This window comes from Chelonia mydas, chromosome 12 (genome assembly GCF_015237465.2).
Source record: "Chelonia mydas isolate rCheMyd1 chromosome 12, rCheMyd1.pri.v2, whole genome shotgun sequence".
Lineage (NCBI taxonomy): Eukaryota > Metazoa > Chordata > Testudines > Cheloniidae > Chelonia > Chelonia mydas.
Window position 1 is genome coordinate 358615 of NC_051252.2, and position 21369 is coordinate 379983.

General features: G+C 48.8%; 1 protein-coding gene across 2 annotated transcripts; it reads left to right on the plus strand.

Annotated features, from left to right (window-relative positions):
• Positions 1-716: 716 nt before the first annotated feature.
• Positions 717-15874, plus strand: LOC102937281 (C-factor). 2 transcript variants are annotated; one of them, XM_027826942.3, is made up of 6 exons: positions 720-1043; positions 3965-4016; positions 6012-6199; positions 7771-7932; positions 14356-14478; positions 15652-15874. In XM_027826942.3, exons 1-6 carry the CDS (start codon positions 897-899, stop codon positions 15763-15765), a joined length of 786 nt encoding a protein of 261 aa, XP_027682743.1. In that variant the 5' UTR covers positions 720-896; the 3' UTR covers positions 15766-15874. The 2 variants fall into 2 exon arrangements, with proteins under 2 accessions (XP_027682744.1, XP_027682743.1); XM_027826943.3 differs by lacking the exon at positions 14356-14478 and having other exon boundaries at positions 717-1043.
• Positions 15875-21369: the final 5495 nt, after the last annotated feature.

Below are 21369 nucleotides of genomic sequence, written 5' to 3' on the forward strand. Positions count from 1 at the left end.
GCCACAAATCAGGCATGTGCAATTGCTCATCAGCACAAGCCCTTTAACCTTCCCAAAGCAGAGCAAAGAGGGTAGCTTTCTATCTGCTGTGGAACCCCTGGTGTGGATTCTGACCCATGCCAGATTTAAACTGGTGCCACTTCTCCAAAGCTAATGGAGTTGCTCCTAATTTACACCTGCACAAGTAACAGCAGAATCAGACCCCGTCTCTTTGAGCTTCATGACTTTTACACATTTCAATCACAATTATCGATGGGCCAAACCACAGCCATGACCTGTACTCTGGGGCACTCAGAATGGATCTGACTCTTGTGGTTTAGCCCCTTCTGTAGTTAACACTACCCTAGGGCAGTTTTTTGCACTGACTCTCCAGTTTTCTGATCACTGTTTTGTTTAACAAACTTTGCTCCATTTCCCTTCCTACCCTTTCTAGATCTGTGCAAGTCCGCTGAGCTATGTAGCACACTGGAGCTGCAGTTTCAGGGAACCTGTGTCTATGTACCCAACTGAGCATATAGCTAAAGCAAGAGAGAACCCCACAAAGAAGTTAGTGATGAAAGAAAAGGCTTTGGGGTAGCCTAAGACCTTAAGAATGATAAGAAAAATAACAGGGCTTTTCAGTCCTAATGACTTGCAGCTGTTCAAACAGCAAACTCGTGTTTCACCCTCAGGTCCACTGACTCAGCTCTTGTTTATTCCGGATATTCATCAATGGAGTCATTTACTCAAACATAGCATAAGCTTTTCAAACAAACTTATGCCTCCAATGAAACTAACAAAAAAGGTAGGCGGGGACTCGACTGAGTGAAATCAGCTCAGGGGAAATGACACAGCCTGTATTTAACTGAACTTGCAAAGAGACGGAGACAGAGACTAGAGGCAGCTGCAAAGAGACCATGGCAGGGTTTCATGTCCGTAGTGTCCTGGTGACTGGATCCAACCGAGGAATTGGTCTGGAGCTGATCAAGCATTTTATAGGGAAACCGAACGCACCCGAAGTGATCTTTGCCACCTGCCGGGACCCAGAGGGAGCGCGAGCGCAGGTGAGAAGCAGCTTTTTTGCTTAGCTGAACTTTGTTTTAGAAAATGTTCCCCCAAAAGGCATGGGATAAAGGCATGGGTTTAGAGGGCAGATCCCATGAGGACTGAGTGAGTCTGTAACAGGTTTCCCAGCTGAATGTTCCCCTCCACCCCTGAAACCTCCTGCCCTGCTAAAACAGGGAACCTTGAAAGTTGCAGTAGGAGGCCTGATTTGGACTGACCGCAATTTTACCCAACCCTAACACTACTGGGCCTGATTCTCCACTGCCCTGCACCTTATGCAGAGTGGGTGTGAGGTGCTGCCATTCTGTTAGCTCCCCCCAACACACACACAGACATTCTGTCCGCCTCTGCACACAGATCACCCCCAGTCATTGCTGCTCAGACGTTGCTCCTCCACTCCCCTTGACACTAATGAAACTCTACTGCTGCACATTAACGGTACGCAGCTCTCGGGCACGTTGTATCACTCACTTGTCCCCATTATCATGTAAAGTATTGGCTCCTCGCCAGCCGCAGCGAGAACATCACAGATATGTTACCCTGTAATGATGGCAGGGAGCTGGCACATTGCCCAATCAGGTACCCGATTTGTTACAGATCCATAGGCCTGGATGCCAGGGGTCCAAAGCAGACCTGGCTGATGTTCATGCTTGGCGTGGGGAAGGATGCTGCTGTTCAATAAACGCTCAGACGTCTGAATCCAAAAGTGCATGATTTCTGCCCGTCCACCTCACCGCCTCTGAGACCCCAGCCCTCCTTCCCCAGCAGTGCTGGGACCACCCATTAACCCTTGATGTCGCTGTGGAGAAAGTGAGGTTTGCCTGTTGTCCCATAATCCTTCCTATAGTGGGAGCTCTCCCTGTGATGCTTCTTCCTCTCTGCCCTCCTTGCCCGAGCCCAAATGTCTATAGTGCTGCAACCTGAGCTAGGGGCCCTCCCACCTCTCAGGATCCTACAGTCTGGGCTCCTGTCCGAGCATGAACATCCACACTGCAATTAAGCAGCCCCTTAGCCTGAGCCCTGCGAGCCTGAGTCTGCTGGAATGGGCCAGGCAAAGGTATCTAATTGCAGTGTAGACATACCCTGCGAGGGTAATAAACTAAGTTCCCTCTAAGATAGCCCCAGCCCAGGAGCTGCCCCAGCGGGGATAGGCACCTCTCCCCTGGCCCTGGAGCTGCTGGGGCGAGAGAGATCTGGGGGGAGTTCTCTCTCCCTAACGCAGGCCCGGGACACCCTGAACCCCAAACCCCTCATCCCCAGCCCCACCCCAGAACCCGTACCCCCAGCCAAGCCCTCACCCTCCCAAACCCCAACCCTCTGTCCTAGCCCTGAGGCCCCTCCCACATCCCAAACCCCTCATCCCCGGCCCCAACCCAGATCCCGCATACGCAGCCGGAGCCCGCACCCTCCGCACACACTCCAACCCTCTGCCCCAGCAATGAGCCCCCTTCTGCTCTCCGAACCCCTCGGCCCCCACCCCTGCCACACATCACCTCCATATTGATGCACACAACAAAATTCATTCTGCACATGGATGTAAAAAATTAGAGGGAACATTGATACTAAATGGCTACTGCTCTCCAGCAACTGTCTTCAGGGAGGATCCCAGTGGCCCCTGCCTCTCCGTATCTGCCCATGGCTTGTCATGGAGAGGCAGGCCAGAAACCGATATCTAGAGCTGGGTGAATAATGGATATTTTGGTTTGCTGGCAATTCCAAAAAAGCAGACAAACAAAAATATTGTTTTGGCTCAAACCAAAAACAATTTTTACAAAAATGTTAGAAATTCAAAAAAAAAAAATCTATTTTGGGTCAAATGAAATTGTTGCTTCGATCTGAAACAAAATATTCTTATTCTGAGCAATTTTAAATGGTTTGGAAGGTTTTTTTTTTTTTAAATTATAGGAAATTTCCAAACAAAAGTTGTTTCGAACAGAAATATTGAAACATTTTGATTTTTTCAGGTTTCTCTAGAAACCAACACAAATTCACAAGCTCTTTTGGTGTTATCGAATCTGCAACTTTTGCTCAAAGGAGTTTTGGCCAAAATTATTCACCCAGCTCTGCTGATATCCCCAACCAGACCCCCAATCCCCATATGACAGCAATGGGGCAAAACCGGTTTCTACCTTGCTACTTTATCACTGGTGCTAAAAGATGCACCTTGACTACTTCACAGCAGCCCATAGGAGATCTGGGAGGTTCCTTAGCTGTTTCTCAGGGCAATTACTAAAACATGAGCTGATCCCCAGTGCCTGCTCCTGGGGGCTCTGGAGAGGAAGCCCCGGCCCAGCAACTGGAACAAGAGAAAAATCTGTCAACAGGAGTGAGTGATGGGTATGGGGGAGCAGGTGAGTGATAGCTGGGGCAGAGTTGGGAGAATGGGGGAAAGAGGAGAACTGATGGAGAGAGGTTGAGGGGATGGGGAAGGAAGAAGAACCAGGAGGCAGGTTAAAAGAGAGGATGGTTGGGGGAAGAGGAGTGACAGACAGAAAAAGGGAGTGAACAACATGCAAGGTGTATGGAAAGGGAAAGCCAGCTGAAGGACAGACTGGTTGGGGAACAGCATGGGGTAAAGGCCCTAGGCAGGGGAGAAGCTGGGACTTCATATGCACCCACTCTGATTTTTTGGTTGCATGATGACCCAGGTTGTTCCCATGGTCTTCACCCAGAGCAGTGCCCTGGTGTTCCCAGGCCAGCCACAGGGTCAGCTTCTGCTCTCTGTTAAACTCACATACCCCCATTCAAATGAATGGGATTGCATGTGGGTGACAGCAGAATCTGTGCCATAGGGCTGTGGGTGTTCTCGGTGCCAGGGCTCTGTCTGACGGGGCGATGCAGCATTTGTGCCTGTGTTTTCACTTAGGTTCCATAATGCTTTTTTTTTTTTTAATTCTTCTTCTTCTTTTTTTCCTTCCAGGAATTAAAAAAATTGGCTTCCAAGCACCCAAACGTTATGATTCTGCAGCTAGGTACGTCCTCGGCACATCTCTCCTGCCAACCAGCACGCTGCAGACACTGCATGGCCAGCTGTCCTTTAGCTGCTTTCTGATTTGCAGTCTCTGCTCTGACCCTTTCCACGTCCATTCTTTTCCAGCTTCCTAGCACCTGACTAGATCGTAATCACTAGTGCAGCTAAATGGGCCACAACTTGTTAGTACACTGCCAGTGTCAGTGGATTGTAGTTCCTCATCGCTGAACAATGCAGAAAGCGCAGTCACAGAGGCTGCCTGCCTTGTCTGGTAATCCGTGCCAAACACTGCACCTGGTTCTGCTCCCTTTAAATCAAAGAGGGGTTCTGTTCTGCCGCTGATTCCAGCATAGGAGCAGGACTGGATCATGCTCACCTTTGTGAGAACTGCAGTGAGAGAAGATGACAAACTAAATCTCAGCCAAGCCTAGTGTCAGCGGGAACAGTCTCGATTGACAATAATAGGTAGAATATGCCTGAATGTTCCTTATACAACATGCCCTAAGGTGGGGTGAGGCTGTCATAGCAACAGAACTCATCTAGTAATACATGACCATACAATATACCAAGGTGTTGAATGAATTGTTCAGAAGAGATTAGGTGATTACAGTTTCCAGATCCATTCCAGTCTTAGTACAGTTTTTCCCCCTCCCTTCTAACTTTCTCAAAAATAAATCTCCCTTAGCCTGAAAATTCACAAAATTATTCTCCAGACAGAAGTGGTTTGTTGTGTTTTGTTTTGTTTTCAGTCTGTTGTTCACCCTCACACGCATACAGATTCTTCTTTAGATTATGACCCTGGTTTTAACAAATTCAGTTGAGAAAATGTCTTTGAAATTCAGACCAATTTAAACCAAAGAGGCCATTTAGAGTCACTGAGAGCCTGATTATGAAAGGAGCTAAGCACATGCATCTATCAGTGACTTCAACCGGACTTCTCAGCATCTCTGAAAACCAGGCCCAATGGTGTCTCAAGACAGGCACGCAAAATTAGTGGACACTTCTGGCCAAGATCACACAGGAAGTCTACGGCAGAGTTGGGATCCTGATCACCTGGTTCCTAACCCCGTGTTTTAAGCACAGGACATAAAGTCTAAACTCTTAAATGCATATTTAGGCACCTGAATAGACATGAACTACTGGCTTTCAGTGGTTGATCAGGCTACTAATATTCAGGTGCCAAAATATGGCTGTAGAAGCCTAACTTTAGGCACTCAAGTTTGACCATTTGTATCATAAAACTGAAACACAAAAACACTTGGAAGTTCTCAGCTAAGGTTGTCCATGATTGACATTAATTAACTTAGAGTAAATTTGTAAATTAGCACCAAGCTAGTTTTGATAAAACAGCTTTAAGTTGGCCAAAAGAGTCATTAGACACCGTTTTCACCTCTCTACTGCACAAATCACCATCGCGTCTTCAAGTTACGTAGTACAACGTTAACGAAGGTAGGTGCAGCCATGAAAGCGGTCATTCCAAAATTTCCCTTTCCTTTCCAGAAGATCTTCCTTAGTTTGCATCCAAACCCACACATCTAAGTGTAAGTGGCATTATATGAGTCTAACTTTGCACTTAAGATCTACTCAATAAACTCTTATTGCACTGAAGTCTCCAGTTCAGTAACCTAGAGATGTTGCCAGGAAGGCACAGGTCTGGGCTGGCTTGTTCTCAATTAAAAGTGCCTCGAAATACTTTATGAACTTTTTGCCTGAAACAGGAAATCCCTGACTGGATTTGTGCTCCCTGCCGTGACCTCAGGAATGGAGCGCACATTCTAACAGTGATGTGTTTAAAATTGGGCTGCGGGTTGTGAACAACCCATCAGAGTTAGGAGTGAGCCAGGCCTCTGCTCAACATATTAACTGAATTCTCTGTCAGCTGTCTCTAGAGATGGGCTTTTAACCAGGCTACCAGAACTGTGGCTGTATTTATTTCATATAGTATCAGGAATGGAACCAAACCGTGCTCATAACCAGTCCTGTATTCTCTCTCCAGAAGCTACAGACTCAGCGAGCATCAAGAGCGCTGCAAAGAAAGCTGAGGCCCATCTGGGAGGAACTGGCCTAAATTTGCTGATAAATAATGCTGGCGTTATGCCACCAAGCACACTTGAGTCAGCCACTCCTGAAGATATGTTAAGCGTCTATAACACAAACGTTGTTGGGCCGCTGTTAGTGACACAGGTAAGAGTCCACCTTTGGGTGAGAATACTTAGGATTTTTGGTTTAAAGCAAGATAATTAGCTGAAGAGATCTAGTATTTCACCCCACTCTGCTTTAAAAGGAAGTGGCCCATTTGTTAGCATTAGAATAGATTTTTCTGTGTTCTGGTAAAGTCCAGAGGTTCCAATCAGGGTCAGAGCTCTGTTGTGTTCCATGGTGTACAAACACAGAGGTCGGGGGGCGGTTGTCACAGAGAGCTGTTCAGAGGAGCAGACAGATACAGACCCTGCAGAAGGGTCTGAAGCAGTTGAGCCTTCCTAAGGCTTCCCCTGAATGCTTAGGTAATACAGACCTGCACATAGACCTGTTGTGTTAAACACCCTCTCTGTTATGCTTTGCCATGTTCCTGCTGCAAATGTTAAACTCTCCTTCCTTTTCCGAAGGTTCGTTTGGGTCACTGTATTCACCACTGCTTCCCGAAGGGAAGACTTGCAGATACAGCTGCATGAATTATGGATTTCTTGGTTTGTTGGCAATTTTGAAAAGTTAAAAAAAGTCATTCTGGATCAGAACAAAATGATAATTTTTGACAAATCAGAGTAAAAACTAATACTAATGATGATGATGATTATTATTACTTCTTCATCATTTGGTCAAACAAAACAGTTCAATTTTGAACATTTTAAAATATTTTTGGATTTCTTCAAGAGCAAATGAAAGGAAGTTTGAACCAAAATGTCATTTTGAAATGAAAAATTAAAATGTTTCAATTTTTTCAGAAACTTTCCCCAAAAGAACAAGTCTGTGAAATCGACGTGAATTTGTGAAATATTGCGGTGTCACTGAATCCGCATTTTTCACTGAAAACAAGTTTTGGTCAAAAACTTTTGCTCAGCTCTGCTTGCAGGTGCCAAACCAGACCCGCTCTGGGAGCTGGGGAATCTCAGGATTCCACCCTGGGGAGGTAACGGCACGAGGTGTAACACCTGATCAGGGGCTCTCAGAGACCAGAGAAGGGGTCAAAGGTACAGCTGCCCTGGTAACACTGACACACTCCGTTCGCTATAATGGGGTGACACAGGCCTAACAGAGAAGAGAATTTAGTGCACCCACTTTTTATGCCATTGGTGATCCAGACATTGCAAGCCTCATCTAGATGCTTATTATTATTTATCAATTAGTATTATTATTGCTTACACAGCACTGTAATTGGACCCGGCATTTTACAGCTGGCAACATGCAGAGCAGAATAGAATCCAGCTCTCACTCTAAAGAATTTATAGTCTGAAGACACAAACAGGTTCAGGACAGACAGTGGCATTCTAGGGACATTCTAGGTGGTAGAAGGAACAGAACAGGTGGTGGTTGAGGAGTAGCTTGAAGGCGGAGATGCTCAGGGATAGCTAATTAGGAAGCTGTTCTAGCAAAAGGGGTGCCGTGAAGGCAGGTGGGAAATGGGGAGTGGGAGGAGGAAGCAAAGGGGGGAACCGGTTGTGGGGAGCCCAGGAAGTGGGACTCAGGTGCAGGCAGATTTAGGTCTGAGAAGCTGGTAAGTTTGTTATCAAGGACAAAGTGACCCAGTGTCTCCCCAGGCGTTCCTGCCCTTGCTGAAGAAGGCTGCCCAGGGCAGCAACCAGAAAGGGATGAGCTGCAGCAAGGCGGCCATTGTCAACATCTCCACTGTTCTGGGATCCATTGAGAAAACTCCTGAAACGTTCTCCTTCGTGCCAGTAGTCTCCTACCGCTGCAGTAAGGTATGGCTCCCCCAGGCTAACCAGTCATGGGGTAGTCACTGAATCTCATATTTCTCAGCCTGAAGATAATGAATGAAGGTGATGACCATTCTGAAATAGTTACATCTACGATGCCCAAAATGGAGCATATTTAACCCCCAATAGGAAAGGTAGGTCTTTGTCCATCTCTTGTGACTGGTCCATATAACAGAATTAATTAAGTCTGTTAATTTTAATGATCTGGAGGATGGTGTGGATTGCACCCTCAGCAAGTTTGCAGATGACACTAAACTGGGAGGAATGGTAGTGTGACAAAGCTCTGTCCTTGCCTCCATGGTTCCCGTGTTTCCTGGCAGATTTTTGCTAGCCTCAGAGGCTCACTGTGACTCTCCACGTAACCCTTCTCTCTCTGGAGACAAGGGTCACAGTCTACTGAGCCATTTTCATCATAAGCCAGCGAGGGAGGTGAGGAGAAGTTATCCTTCCTTGCACAGTCTCTGTTGTCTCCCAGTCTCAGTGATTAATCCGGGGGCAAAGGTTGGCAGGTGGGGGGAGCCCGGGCTCACCCTCTACTCCGGGCTCCAGCCCAGGGACCCTATGGTAGCTGACCTTTTAGAAACATGACATGTACAATTCCCTGGGCTACTTCCCCCACAGCAGCCCTCATTTCCTCAAGCTCCACTTCACCCTTACCTCAGGGCCTCCTTCCTTGTGCCTGATATGGTGTGTACTACAGAGTCTCTCCAACAGCGCAACTTCCTCCCACAGCTCCTGACATGCACACCCACCTGACTGACTGGGAGGCTTTTAACTAGTTTCAGCCAGCCCTTGATTGGCTTCAGGTGTCCCAATCAACCTAGCCTTCTCCCTGCCTTCTGGAAAGTTCTTAATTGGCCCCAGGTGTCTTAATTGACCTGGAGCAGTTGCCATTTCACTTATCCTGGCACCAGGGATTTGTTTAGCCTGGAGCTAATATATCTATCTCCCACAACTTTTCTATAGCCATCAGGCCTTGCCCCGTCACAGTAGATACGCTAGAGGTTAGGGATAGGATACAGAGGGACCTAGACAAATTAGAGGATTGGGCCAACAGAAGTCTGATGAGGTTCAACAAGGACAAGTGCAGAGTCCTGCCCTTAGGAAGGAAGAATCCCATGAACTGCTACAGACTAGGGATGGAGCAGCTAGGCAACAGTTCTGCAGAAAAGGACCTAGGGGTTACAGTGGGCGAGAAGCTGGATATGAGTCAACAGTGTGCCCTTGTTGCCAAGAAGGCTAACGGCATTTTGGGCTGTTTAAGTTGGAGCATTGCCAGCCAATCGAGGGACGTGATCATTCCCCTCTATTCGGCATTGGTGAGGCCTCATCGGGAGTACTGTGTCCAGTTTTGGGCCCCGCACCACAAGAAGCATGTGGAAAAATTGGAAAGAGTCCGGTGGAGGGCAACAAAAATTATTAGGGGGCTGGAGCACATGACTTGTGAGGAGAGGCTGAGGGAACTGGGATTATTTAGTCTGCAGAAGAGAAGAATGAGGGGGGATTTGATAGCTGCTTTCAACGACCTGAAAGGGGGTTCCAAAGACACTGTTCTCAGTGGTAGCAGATGACAGAACAAGGAGTAATGGTCTCAAGTTGCAGTGGGGGAGGTTTAGGTTGGATATTAGGAAAAACTTCTTCACCAGGAGGGTGGTGGAGCACGGGAATGGGTTACCTAGAGAGGTGGTGGAATCTCCTTCTGTCAAGGTTCCTCCCCCACTCTGAACTCTAGGGTACAGATGTGGGGACCTGCATGAAAAACCTCCTAAGCTTATCTTTACCAGCTTAGGTCAAAACTTCCCCAAGGTACAAAATATTCCACCCTTTGTCCTTGGATTGGCCGCTACCACCACCAAACAAATACTGGTTACTGGGGAAGAGCTGTTTGGACACGTCTTTCCCCCCAAAATACTTCCCCAAACCTTGCACCCCACTTCCTGGACAAGGTTTGGTAAAAAGCCTCACCAATTTGCCTAGGTGACTACAGACCCAGACCCTTGGATCTTAAAAACAATGAACAATCCTCCCAACACTTGCACCCCCCCTTTCCAGGGAAATGTTGGATAAAAAGCCTCACCAATTTGCATAGGTGACCACAGACCCAAACCCTTGGATCTGAGAACAATGAAAAAGCATTCAGTTTTCTTACAAGAAGACTTTTAATAGAAATAGAAGTAATTAGAAATAAGAAATCCCCCCTGTAAAATCAGGATGGTAGATACCTTACAGGGTAATTAGATTCAAAACATAGAGAACCCCTCTAGGCAAAACCTTAAGTTACAAAAAAGATACACAGACAGAAATAGTTATTCTATTCAGCACAATTCTTTTCTCAGCCATTTAAAGAAATCATAATCTAACACGTACCTAGCTAGATTACTTACTAAAAGTTCTAAGGCTTCATTCCTGGTCTATCCCCGGCAAAGACAAAATATAGACAGACACACATACACTTTGTTTCTCTCACTCCTCCCAGCTTTTGAAAGTCTCTTGTCTCCTCATTGGTCATTTTGGTCAGGTGCCAGCGAGGTTACCTTTAGCTTCTTAACCCTTTACAGGTGAGAGGAGATTTCCTCTGGCCAGGAGGGATTTTACAGGGGTTTACCCTTCCCTTTATATTTATGACACCTTCCTTAGTGGTTTTTAAGGCCCGGCTTGACAAAGCCCTGGCTGGGATGATTTAGTTGGGGATTGATCCTGCTTTGAGCGGGGGTTGGACTAGATGACCTCCTGAGGTCCCTTCCAACCCTGATATTCTATGATTCTATGAATAACCTTCCCTGTAGCACCCAGTGAGGGAAGAGGCAGAGGGGGGAAAAGAACTCCTGGACCTTCTCCCGCTCCAGTGCTGGGACAGGGGCATGAAGAACCCCAGGGGTTGCAGATGGAGCAGTGGTGAGATGGGGAACAGAACTGATGTCAAGCTTGGGGGGGCAGAATTAACTGCTTTACAGAGATGGGGGTGATGATAACCCTCCCACACACTTTTGTCAGACTGCTATAAGCACTGACTGTGAGTGCATAGTTATTGATTTCACTCTGGGACAGGATGTAAAGTATTGCCCCCTTTTCCTTGGCGGCATAACAGGAACCATCCTCGGCCAGTTATAATCCACCATACTGGCCAGACTCCTTCTGAAGCGAGATGTATGTGGTGCTACAAAGGTGTTGGAAGCTTCATACTCTCTCCCTGGGAAGTTTGCTGCCCTCACAAATTCCACCACACTTGGCTCCAACGCTGCTAAGTCTTTTGATCTTACAATCTCCTATTGCCTCCACCCCACAGCTTGTAAATGCCCATGTGCGTTGAGCTCCCAAGGGCATGATCTCACCACGCGTCCCGTGGCCATCTTCTTGGAATTTCTTCCTGCATGTGCATGCTGCTGCTCTCTCCAACAGCCCAAGCTTTGTTTTAAGACCAATATTTTTCAGACACCCTGTTGCTCACCTGAAGGGTCCCAAGGTGCTGAGCAAACCCTGCAATGGAAAACCTGTCTTATGAAAGGAGACTCAAGGAGCTTGGCTTGGTTAGCCTAACTAAAAGAAGGTTGAGGGGAGATATGATTGCTCTCTATAACTACATCAGAGGGATAAATACCAGAGAGGGAGAGGAATTATTTAAGCTCAGTACCAATGTGGACACAAGAACAAATGGATATAAACTGGTCATTGGGAAGTTTAGACTTGAAATTAGACGAAGGTTTCTAACCATCAGAGGAGTGAAGTTTTGGAATAGCCTTCCAAGGGAAGCAGTGGGGGCAAAAGACCTATCTGGCTTTAAGATTAAACTCGATAAGTTTATGGAGGAGATGGTATGATGGGATAACATGATTTTGGTAATTAATTGATCTTTAACTATTCATGGTAAATAGGCCCAATGGCCTGTGATGGGATGTTAGATGGGGTGGGATCTGAGTTACTACAGAAAATTCTTTCCTGGGTATCTGGCTGGTGAATCTTGCCCATATGCTCAGGGTTTAGCTGATCGCCATATTTGGGGTCGGGAAGGAATTTTCCTCCAGGGCAGATTAGAAGAGGCCCTGGAGGTTTTTCGCCTTCCTCTGTAGCATGGGGCAGGGGTCACTTGCTGGAGGATTCTCTGCTCCTTGAAGTCTTTAAACCATGATTTGAGGACTTCAATAGCTCAGACATAGGTGAGTGGTTTTTCGCAGGAGTGGGTGGGTGAGAGTCTGTGGCCTGCGTTGTGCCGGAGGTCAGACTAAATGATCATAATGGTCCCTTCTGACCTTAGTATCTATTACTCCTGGGGGAATTCTGCTCCAAAAACATAAAAAGTCTATGCCAGAAATTTTAAAATTCTGCACAAAATATTTTACAATTCTGCAAAATGCTGCATTTTATTTGTGAAAATAACACAATATAATCACTCCAGTTTCAATTGTTTTTGTAATTTATTTAAAAATACCTGTCAACAAGTATGTCAACAATATAGACAACAGCAAAAAAGAGTCCCCCAGGAGTAGAGAGTTAAAGAAACCCCTATGACAATCCAGTTCCAGTTGGGGGCTGTTGGAGGGGCCTGTGTGGGGCCCCCAGAGCCCAGACACTTGCAGTCACATCCCCCCAGAGCCCAGCTGTGGGGAACCCCCCCAGCCCAGATAACCCCGTCCTGCTAGAGCCCAGCCAGGAGGCATTCCCTGTCCCAGACACCAGCACCCCCAGAGCCTTTATTCCCCCCAGCTTCTTTACTGTTCTGCCAGGGTGTGGTGTGGTGCAGTCCTGACCTTCCTTGACCTTTTCCAGAGCTGGCTGGGTCTCCCAGGCCCTCTCCCGTCCTCAGGAGACTGAGTAGCAAGCAGAGCATGCAGCCTCCAGCCCAGCCAGCTTCAGCGCTCCAGCTCCTCTCACTGCTCTGCAGCCCCAATTTTGCGAGGGAAACAGGGAATTCTGCAAAATTCTGCATCATGCAGTGGTGCACGCAAAAGCTGAGGCGCCTGACTTAGGCACCCGGACAGCCCAACGCAGGTGCCTGCAGATGGCTGGTGTGTACAGCGCTGTGAGAAGGGTCATCTTCACTGACCAAAAGGATCTTTATTTCCACTGCTCTGCTGAAGACGGCTAGAATTCCACTCCCTCCAAGCGCCCATGGAAATGCCCCTCTTACCACTGTGGCCTCTCTCTCCCTGCTCTGACCCACCTCCCATCGAAGTGTAAATGGGGAACTTTCCTGGCTTATACATATGCCATTGGAATTCGCTAGTCAAAGGATCTGAGTCCTCGCTCTCACTCTCTTCAGAGGCCTCCCTGATCTCGGGGACTCCCTTTCTACTCTCGTCTGTGGCAGAGTCCTTGTAACCCTGACAAGGCTGGGCCCAGGATTCTTGGGGCTCGACTCCCAATCTGGTTGTCGTACTTAGGACAGGGCTCGAGTGTCTCCACTCCGGGGTACCCTTTCTGCTCCGGACGCTTCCCTGACCCACGGATTATCGCATATAGTTCAAAGCAAACACGATTTATTAAACAGCAAATCCTTAAAAATAAGCAGAAACTGGGAAAGGTGAAAAGAAAAGCCGTCACCCCACTCTATGGCTTGGGGAAATCCCAAGCAGCTGTGCCTGGAATGTAAGGGAAATGCACAGTCTGCTCCTCACACGTCCCAGGTCCCTGGCCAGGCCCTGGCTGTGCTGCAGGGATGCTCTGGCGGTTGCCACATGCCCTCGGGTTCTAGGTGGGAGGGCCCTTCCCCCCAGCGTCACCCCCCATGGTGGTTACGATCTCCCTCCCAGTGCGACCCGCAAGGCCTCTTGACTGGTGGGGTCTCCCTGTGCTGGGCCCTATGCCCAGGGACCCCATCTGCCCAGCTGCTCCCTGCACCTGGCTCCAGACGGCTCCAGCCCCAGCCCCAGCTCCAGCTCCAGCTCCACTCTGCCTCCAGCACAGCTCTGATTCCAGCTCTCCTAAGCTTGGCCCCACTCAGGCCCAGCAGCTCCAGCACACATAGAGGATAGGACCCCCTGCCTCATGACTCCCTCAGTGGCCTGGCTGACCTGTCAATCAGGCTGAGCTGGAGCCTTGGCCTCAGTCAGTCAGTCTCAGGGTCTTGATCTCTCATCGGCCCTTCCCCCTTCTTTTGGTATTGGGAGATGGCCAACCACAAAACCCCACTGAATATCAGTGAGGGGCCAACAGTTCCTTCACAGAAGGCTCCTTCCTCTCTTCTTCCCTCTGCTGCCTTTCCCTTGCCCCGGGATCTTCTTCCCCCTGCCACTGCAGCACTTCCCCCCTCCCCCCACCCTGGCTGAATCCCTCAGTTCCTGGCTAGTCAGGCAGTGAATGTTCATCAGTCCCAGATGCAGCGTCCCACAAGTGCGAATGAGCCGGGTTTGGTGGGTTGTGCCTGGGGGGTGCTGTGGCTCTGCTTTGGCTCACCATGTGCTTCGCCTCCAGGCGGCGCTGAACATGCTCACAAAGTGCCAGTCGATGGGATACAAGCAAGACGGGATCCTGTGCACTGCGCTGCACCCGGGCTGGGTGAAAACCGAGCTGGGAAACTTTCAACCTAACGTGCAGGTAGTGATGGCTCTCAGCAGAGAGATTGTCTGGGGAAAGGTGGGGTTGCACCAGCATTTCCTTTTACTCAGAGATCCTTCTGCTGCCTCTACTGTGATGTGTGTTGGCAGGGAAAACGAACTTGCGCCAGATACTTAATCCAGCCATAATTAAATCATTTACTCAGGAGAAAAATGGAACAGCCACAGAGGATCCACCAGCCTTCAGGCCACATCATTCATGAAATAAAATGAAGGACTTTCAGCAAAAACAGGCTTCTGATGCTACAGAGCGGGCTGTGGAGAAAGCCTTCTGCAGCACACACTACTGAGCCTCATCTACCCCAATGATAGTTAGGAAATACAGGACCAGCGCATCTCCACCAGAGCTAGGCAACAACAGCATGAGGGCCAGTGTATCCCAGCTGCTGCTGTTTCTATGGCTGTAGTATATGCAGGCCTGCTCTGGGCGGGGTTAGAGGACAGGAAGCTAAAAAGGCCAATTGTCAGCGCATGCTGGTGCGCTCACCTTTGTTAGCACTGGGGAAGCTGAACTGGTCCTAGTGCAATGGTGCATGTCCCAAAATGGGTTTGTGTAGATGCAGCCTCTGAGCCATCCTCAGTCTTGAAATCAGTGTTTTCCAATGATGTACTCATTCCATTTCTATGTAAGTCCAGAGCTCCCCCTGTCTGTATAGCCACTAGGATTTGGGAAATGTTAACCATGGTGTCGCAGGGTGGCTGGCTCTTTAAGGGGAGTTGGGCGCAGCCTCACCCGTGGCAGATCAGTTACTCCCCAGCTGAGACTGATCAGCTAGGGACCAGGTGATTAGAAAAGCCAGCAAGAGGCTCAGTTGGGGTAGGGAGCTGCCAGGAGCACGGAGACTGGTGGGAAGCCCCCCCTGTCAAGGTGAATCTCTGCTGGGAGCAGGGTGTGGTAAGTGGCCTGTTGAATGGAAACCTTTAGGGGCTAGACAGGCCCCCACAGAAGACTCCAGGTTAGGGGGAAGGGACACTTGATTGAGCTGCACTAGTTTTATATGCAAAAGAAGATTCTTTAGGCCAGGAGTTCTCAGACCCCCTTCAGGCAAGTGGGATCCAACCCGGTTTCAGAGGGTCACAGCTGCCTTCCTTGCTAGATGGCCAGATACCCTGCCGCTGTATTCTGTCTCACACTCTGGCACGAATGTTGCAGGCAGACTTGACGGTGGATGAGAGCGTGAGCGGGCTCATGAAGGTGATTTGTGACCTCTCTGAGAAACACCATGGCGTCCTGATGAGCTGGGAAGGAAACACCCTGCCCTGGTGAGAACCCAGCGTGGAGGTGTGAAAGAATCAAGCAGCAGCCTCTGCTGAGCACTCTGGCACCTCTCTGTGCAACTGTCATAAATATGGATGAATAAAAATCACTCCCTGAATCAGAGCCTGTGTTGAGTCTCTTCTCAGTGGTGCCATGGGGGCAGGAGACAGCAATGGGACACAAACCAAGGAAGAGAACTACTTTAAATGGCAAATCCTTCACTTAGTGCAGCAGTGCAGAGGGCCCCACCTGCATCACACCTGCCGCAGTTCCAATGGCTGGGGGAGAGACTGCCCCAGCCGCCCTCCCCACCATACACGCTATGCCAGCTTTCTCACTTCCATTCAACGCTGGCCACCCCACCAGAATCCACCACCCCTACGAACACTGCAGTTTGCTCGCCACACTTTCATGTTGGCTGGGTCCCCCACTGGGCTGCTGCGCAGTCTGCTGCCCTCCTGGTGCCAGCTCCTGCAGCTCTGGACCCTGCCACTCTCCCCACTGCTCCAAGGGCTGACACTCATTGGATTGGTTCTGGCCAAGGCCTCCCCCAGCTCAGTGACATCACTATACATTTCCAAGCACTATACCGGGGACAAGGTGCAGCACACCCCAGCCAGGCAGTCCTGAGCCAAGCTCAGAGGAGGAAGCAGCTGTGCATTGGCAGCTGGAACAGGGGGCAGAAAGAAAGGGCTGCCCATTTGGGGTCACGATAAGAAAATGCTGCTGCACTGGGGCCCAGAGCCCAATCTCTTTACTAGTACAGTTTCAGAGTAACAGCTGTGTTAGTCTGTATTCGCAAAAAGAAAAGGAGGACTTGTGGCACCTTATTGGTTAGTCTCTAAGGTGCCACAAGTCCTCCTTTTCTTTTTACTAGTACGATGAACTGAGGGTCTCCATCTGCTGAGAGCTGGGCGATAGGTTCATTTTGTCCATCCGAGCTCCTGTCCCTGTGGCATGTGGGAAAGCCCAGTGGCTTTTTTTTTCCACTGGAAATACCTTGCCTGATGCATCCCAAGACCGCATTAGCTTTTTTCATGGCCATATCACATTGGTGGTTCATAGTCATCCTGTGGTCAACCAATACTCCAAGGTCCTTCTCCTCCTCTGTTACTTCTAATTGGTGCGTCCCCAGGTTATAACTAAAATTCTTGTTATTAATCCCTAAATGAATGACCTTACACTTCTCACTATTAAATTTCATCCTATTACTATTACTCCAGTTTACAAGGTCATCCAGTATGATATCCCGGTCCTTCTCTAAATTGGCAATACCTCCCAGCTTTGTATCATCCACAAACTTTATTAGCACACTCCCACCTTTTGTGCCGAGGTCAGTAATAAAAAGGTTAAATAAGATTGGTCCCAAAACCGATCCCTGAGGAACTCCACTGGTAACCTCCCTCCAGCCTGACAGTTCACCTTTCTGTAGGACCCACTGTAGTCTCCCTGTTAACCATTTCCTTCTCCACCTTTCAATTTTCATATTGATCCCCATCTTTTCCAATTTAACTAATAATTCCCCACGTGGCACCGTATCAAACGCCTTACTGAAATCTAGGTAAATTAGATCCACTGCGTTTCCTTTTGTCTAAAAAATCTGTTACTTTCTCAAAGAAGGAGATCAGGTTGGTTTGGCACGATCTACCTTTTGTAAAACCATGTTGTATTTTGTCCCATTTACCATTGACTTCAATGTCCTTAACTACCTTCTCCTTCAAAATTTTTTCCAAGACCTTGCATACTACAGATGTCAAACTAACAGGCCTGTAGTTACCTGGATCAAGGTTTTTTTCCTTTCTTAAAAACAGGAACTATATTCGCAATTCTCCAATCACATGGTACAACCTCTGAATTTACAGATTCATTAAAAATTCTTGCTAATGGGCTTGCAATTTCATGTGCCGATTCCTTTAATATTCTTGGATGAAGATTATCTGGGCCCCCCGATTTAGTCCCATTAAGCTGTTCGAGTTTTGCTTCTACCTCAGATGTGGTAGTATCTACCTCCATATACTCATTCCCATTTGTCATGCTACCATTATCCCTAAGATCCTCATTAGCCTCATTAAAGACTGAGGCAAAGTATTTGTTTAGATATCGGGCCATGCCTAGATTATCCTTGACCTCCACTCCATCCTCAGTGTTTAGCGGTCCCACTTCTTCTTTCTTTGTTTTCTTCTTATTTATATGGCTATAGAACCTTTTACTATTGGTTTTAATTCCCTTTGCAAGGTCCAACTCTACTTGACTTTTAGCCTTTCTCACTTTATCCCTACATGTTCTGACCTCAAAAAGGTAGCTTTCCTTGCTGATCCCTCCCATCTGCCACCCCCTGTATGCTTTCTGTGTCCTGTCCTGAGGCTTCCTCGTCCCCTTTTCCCACCCACACCTTCAGGCAGCTGCTGCAGGAGCGCACGAGGGAGGCTCTTGTGTTGCTAGGCAGCTCTGTATGGCTGTAAGGGGAAAGAGCTGAGGCTCCTGACTCGACCTGCCATTGACTCGCGCGGCTCTGTGCTCCGTCAGCCGGGGCGGGCCAGGCTGCGGATGTGACTCAGGCTTGGGTAGCATGGCCGTGCTTCCCTGGTGAGGCATGAGGCAGGCCAAGAGCTTTGCGCAGCCAAAAGGGAAGTGAGAGGGAGGAAGTCTTAGAGCCTGCACCTCTTGTCCATTTTTCCCTTGCCGCTTGGGCAGAGGCGGGAAGGGAGCGAAACGTGCCTGGCTGAAGGTTTTCGCTCAGCCTTGAGGATTAAACCCGAGCCCCCGGTGTGGCTGCTGGGAGATGGATTTTTGTGTTGCATCCAGCGCAAGCTTCAGGCCACCAGCTGAAGTCACTGTGTCCAAGAGGGACGGCTTCGAGGCAGCAAAAGGGTGACTTAAGGGCTCCCAGCAGACCTTGAGGAGCCCACGAGGAGCATGCCTTCAGCAGCATCCCTGGGGGAGCATGAACCACCCTCCTTTCGATTAACAGCTGAATGCACTGACCTATGATGCCACATTGACACCTACCAGCAGCTGGTTTGGCAGGGCCGCTGCCCAGCAGCCTGCGCCGCTCCCTGCCAGTGCCGGAGCCTGCAAAGCGCTAGCCGGGAGCCAGGGCCACTAAGCGCTGCACCCACAACACAGAGCTCAATGAATCAGAACCCTCGTCTGCCAGCACGGGGCCTCCTTCTCCTTCCACTGTCTCGCTGGCAGCCGGTGTCGAGCGGAGCACCCCAAGGGTGGCTCCTGGGGCCGGTTTGTTCAATATCGTCATTAAGGATCTGGAGGATGGCGTGGATTGCACCCTCAGCAAGTTTGCGGATGACACTAAACTGGGAGGAGTGGTAGATACGCTGGAGGGCAGGGATAGGATGCAGAGGGCCCTAGACAAATTGGAGGATTGGGCCAAAAGAAATCTGAGATTCAGCAAGGACATGTGCAGAGTCCTGCTAAGATTCTATGATTCTATCCCTGATTATCTTGGCTAATAGCTGATGCACCTATCCTGAGGAACTGATCTAATTCTTTGTTGAACCCATTTACAGCTTTGGCCTTCAAAACATAATGAACACACGTCTACAACCCCAAGAGGGCTTGACAACCCCAGGAATTCTAAAAACATGAGTTATACACCCCGAAGTCAAGAAACATTAATAAAGACATGATATTTTGTTCTTATGGGCCTCTCTGTTCCTGAGCCTTTAGAGTGCAGTAAGGCCAAGTTCACAAAATCTGGAGCCTAAACACCTGAATGAATCTTGGTCTACCCTCATCCTTTTCCTGTTGCCTCTCCCAAACATTTCATAGACCTATGGCCATATCTACACTACAAGCCTATGTTAACTCAAGTTGTGTCAGTATAGACTCACTACGGTTACTATATCACTTGTGTGACGTACTTACTTGTGCCAGTGTAATAAATAAAATAGAACTGTAATGGTCAGAGATCGCACCAGCATAGAAGTATATCGAAGGAAAAACGCTAAGGAAATTAAGAGTTAAAATTATCCTCCGCATGTCCCGCGTCCCACTAAAATAAATCCAACCCACAGGTCACTTGGGCAGAAGTAGCAATGTCATGATACTCCATTGTTAGCACAGTAAATGAAGCTGCAAAATAAATGATGTTTAAATGACCTCACTCTATTTTTTACAGTCCTGTATGAAGAGGTAATTGATACAGACATGCACCAGACAGGGTCATTTGGAAGCCGAAGACTTTATGTTTCTATCCCACGCCACTGTCAAGTTTTAGCAAATTAGGACAAGTCAGCAAATAAGAACAACCTCAGGTATCACTAACTGCTATAGGTAGCAAACTCCTACAGGTAGCAGTTTCTGGAACTGCACCTGTGCAACTCTGCTCCCCGGCTCTTCTTGGGTTCCTGCTCTCTCCTTAGCTCGGCCCCACGCTGGCCCAGGTAGTTCTAGCTCACATGGAGGATGGGACCCCCCCTGGGCTGGTGACTCCCTCATGAGACTGCCTGCCCTGTCAGTCAGGCTGATCTGGAGCTTTGGCCTCTCCCCATTGCCCCTGGGGACTGTCAGTCTCAGGGTCCTCATTTCCCATTGACCTTTGCCCTTCTATTGGTACTGGGAACCAGCCAACCAAAACCCTCCCACTAAGTTTAGCGTAAGGGGCCAACAGTCCCCGTACACAAGCCATCCCCATGAGGGTCACAGATGTCCAGCATAGCTAGTGCAAACTGGTCCCATGATGTAACGGTCAGCACTCAGGACTCTGACTCCTGCAATCTGAGTTCAAATCTTGGTGGGACCGTGTGTTGGCTTGTGGTAAAGCCCTGGAGCTCAAAGTGCTCACCTCTCCTGTCTCTGGTTGCGCAAGAGTGAGTCCTTTCCCCTTGCTGGGTGACTCCTGCCCACTGGAGCCAGGTCTTTGGATGGGAGGGCTGCAGTGGGTTGGGGGGCTCTAGAACTTCCCAACCTGGCTACTGATTCCTGTGGTTTGACCTGATGGTTTGGATTCTTGCTGCTTCACCTGATGTCCACAAGTTTGGCCCTTGTGCTTGCTGCCACACGTTTCCTCTTGCCCACATGGCGCTTAAAGAAAGAAGTGCCAGGGCCAGACCAGGGCCAGACTTCATAGTCAGGGAAAGGCAGGAGGGAGGAAGAGTCCCAGGCTGGAGCCCAGCAAACCTCTCCTCCTCTGGGCACCTAGAGCAGAGGCGGCTGGTGCTGACAGCTGCAAGGGAAGGCCTAAAAGCCAAGAGAACCTGAGGGCGGGGCAAGAGGAGGGGAGGACCATGCCTATGCCTGGCCAGCAGACAGCCACAAAGACACCTGGCCAGCCTGTGCCTTGGCATGCCAAACACCCACTGAAAGCGTGCTTAAACCACTTGGTGATTGGGAAGGAAACCTGCCGAAATCTGTGTGTTGCACCAGCCAGAGAAGGAAGTAGAAGTCACGATACAAAAAAAACCACCACCACCTTTTTGCTGTTGGAAGGGGGTGAGAACTGGCTTGTTTGCACTGACTGTGCAAACTGAAACTAAACCCATGGCTACACTTATGGGGCAGCTGGAACCTTTTGAGGAGACAATAGTGCAATGGCACATATATACTGAGCGTTTTGAGCTTTTTGTTATTGCAAATGACATTACAGAAGAGAAG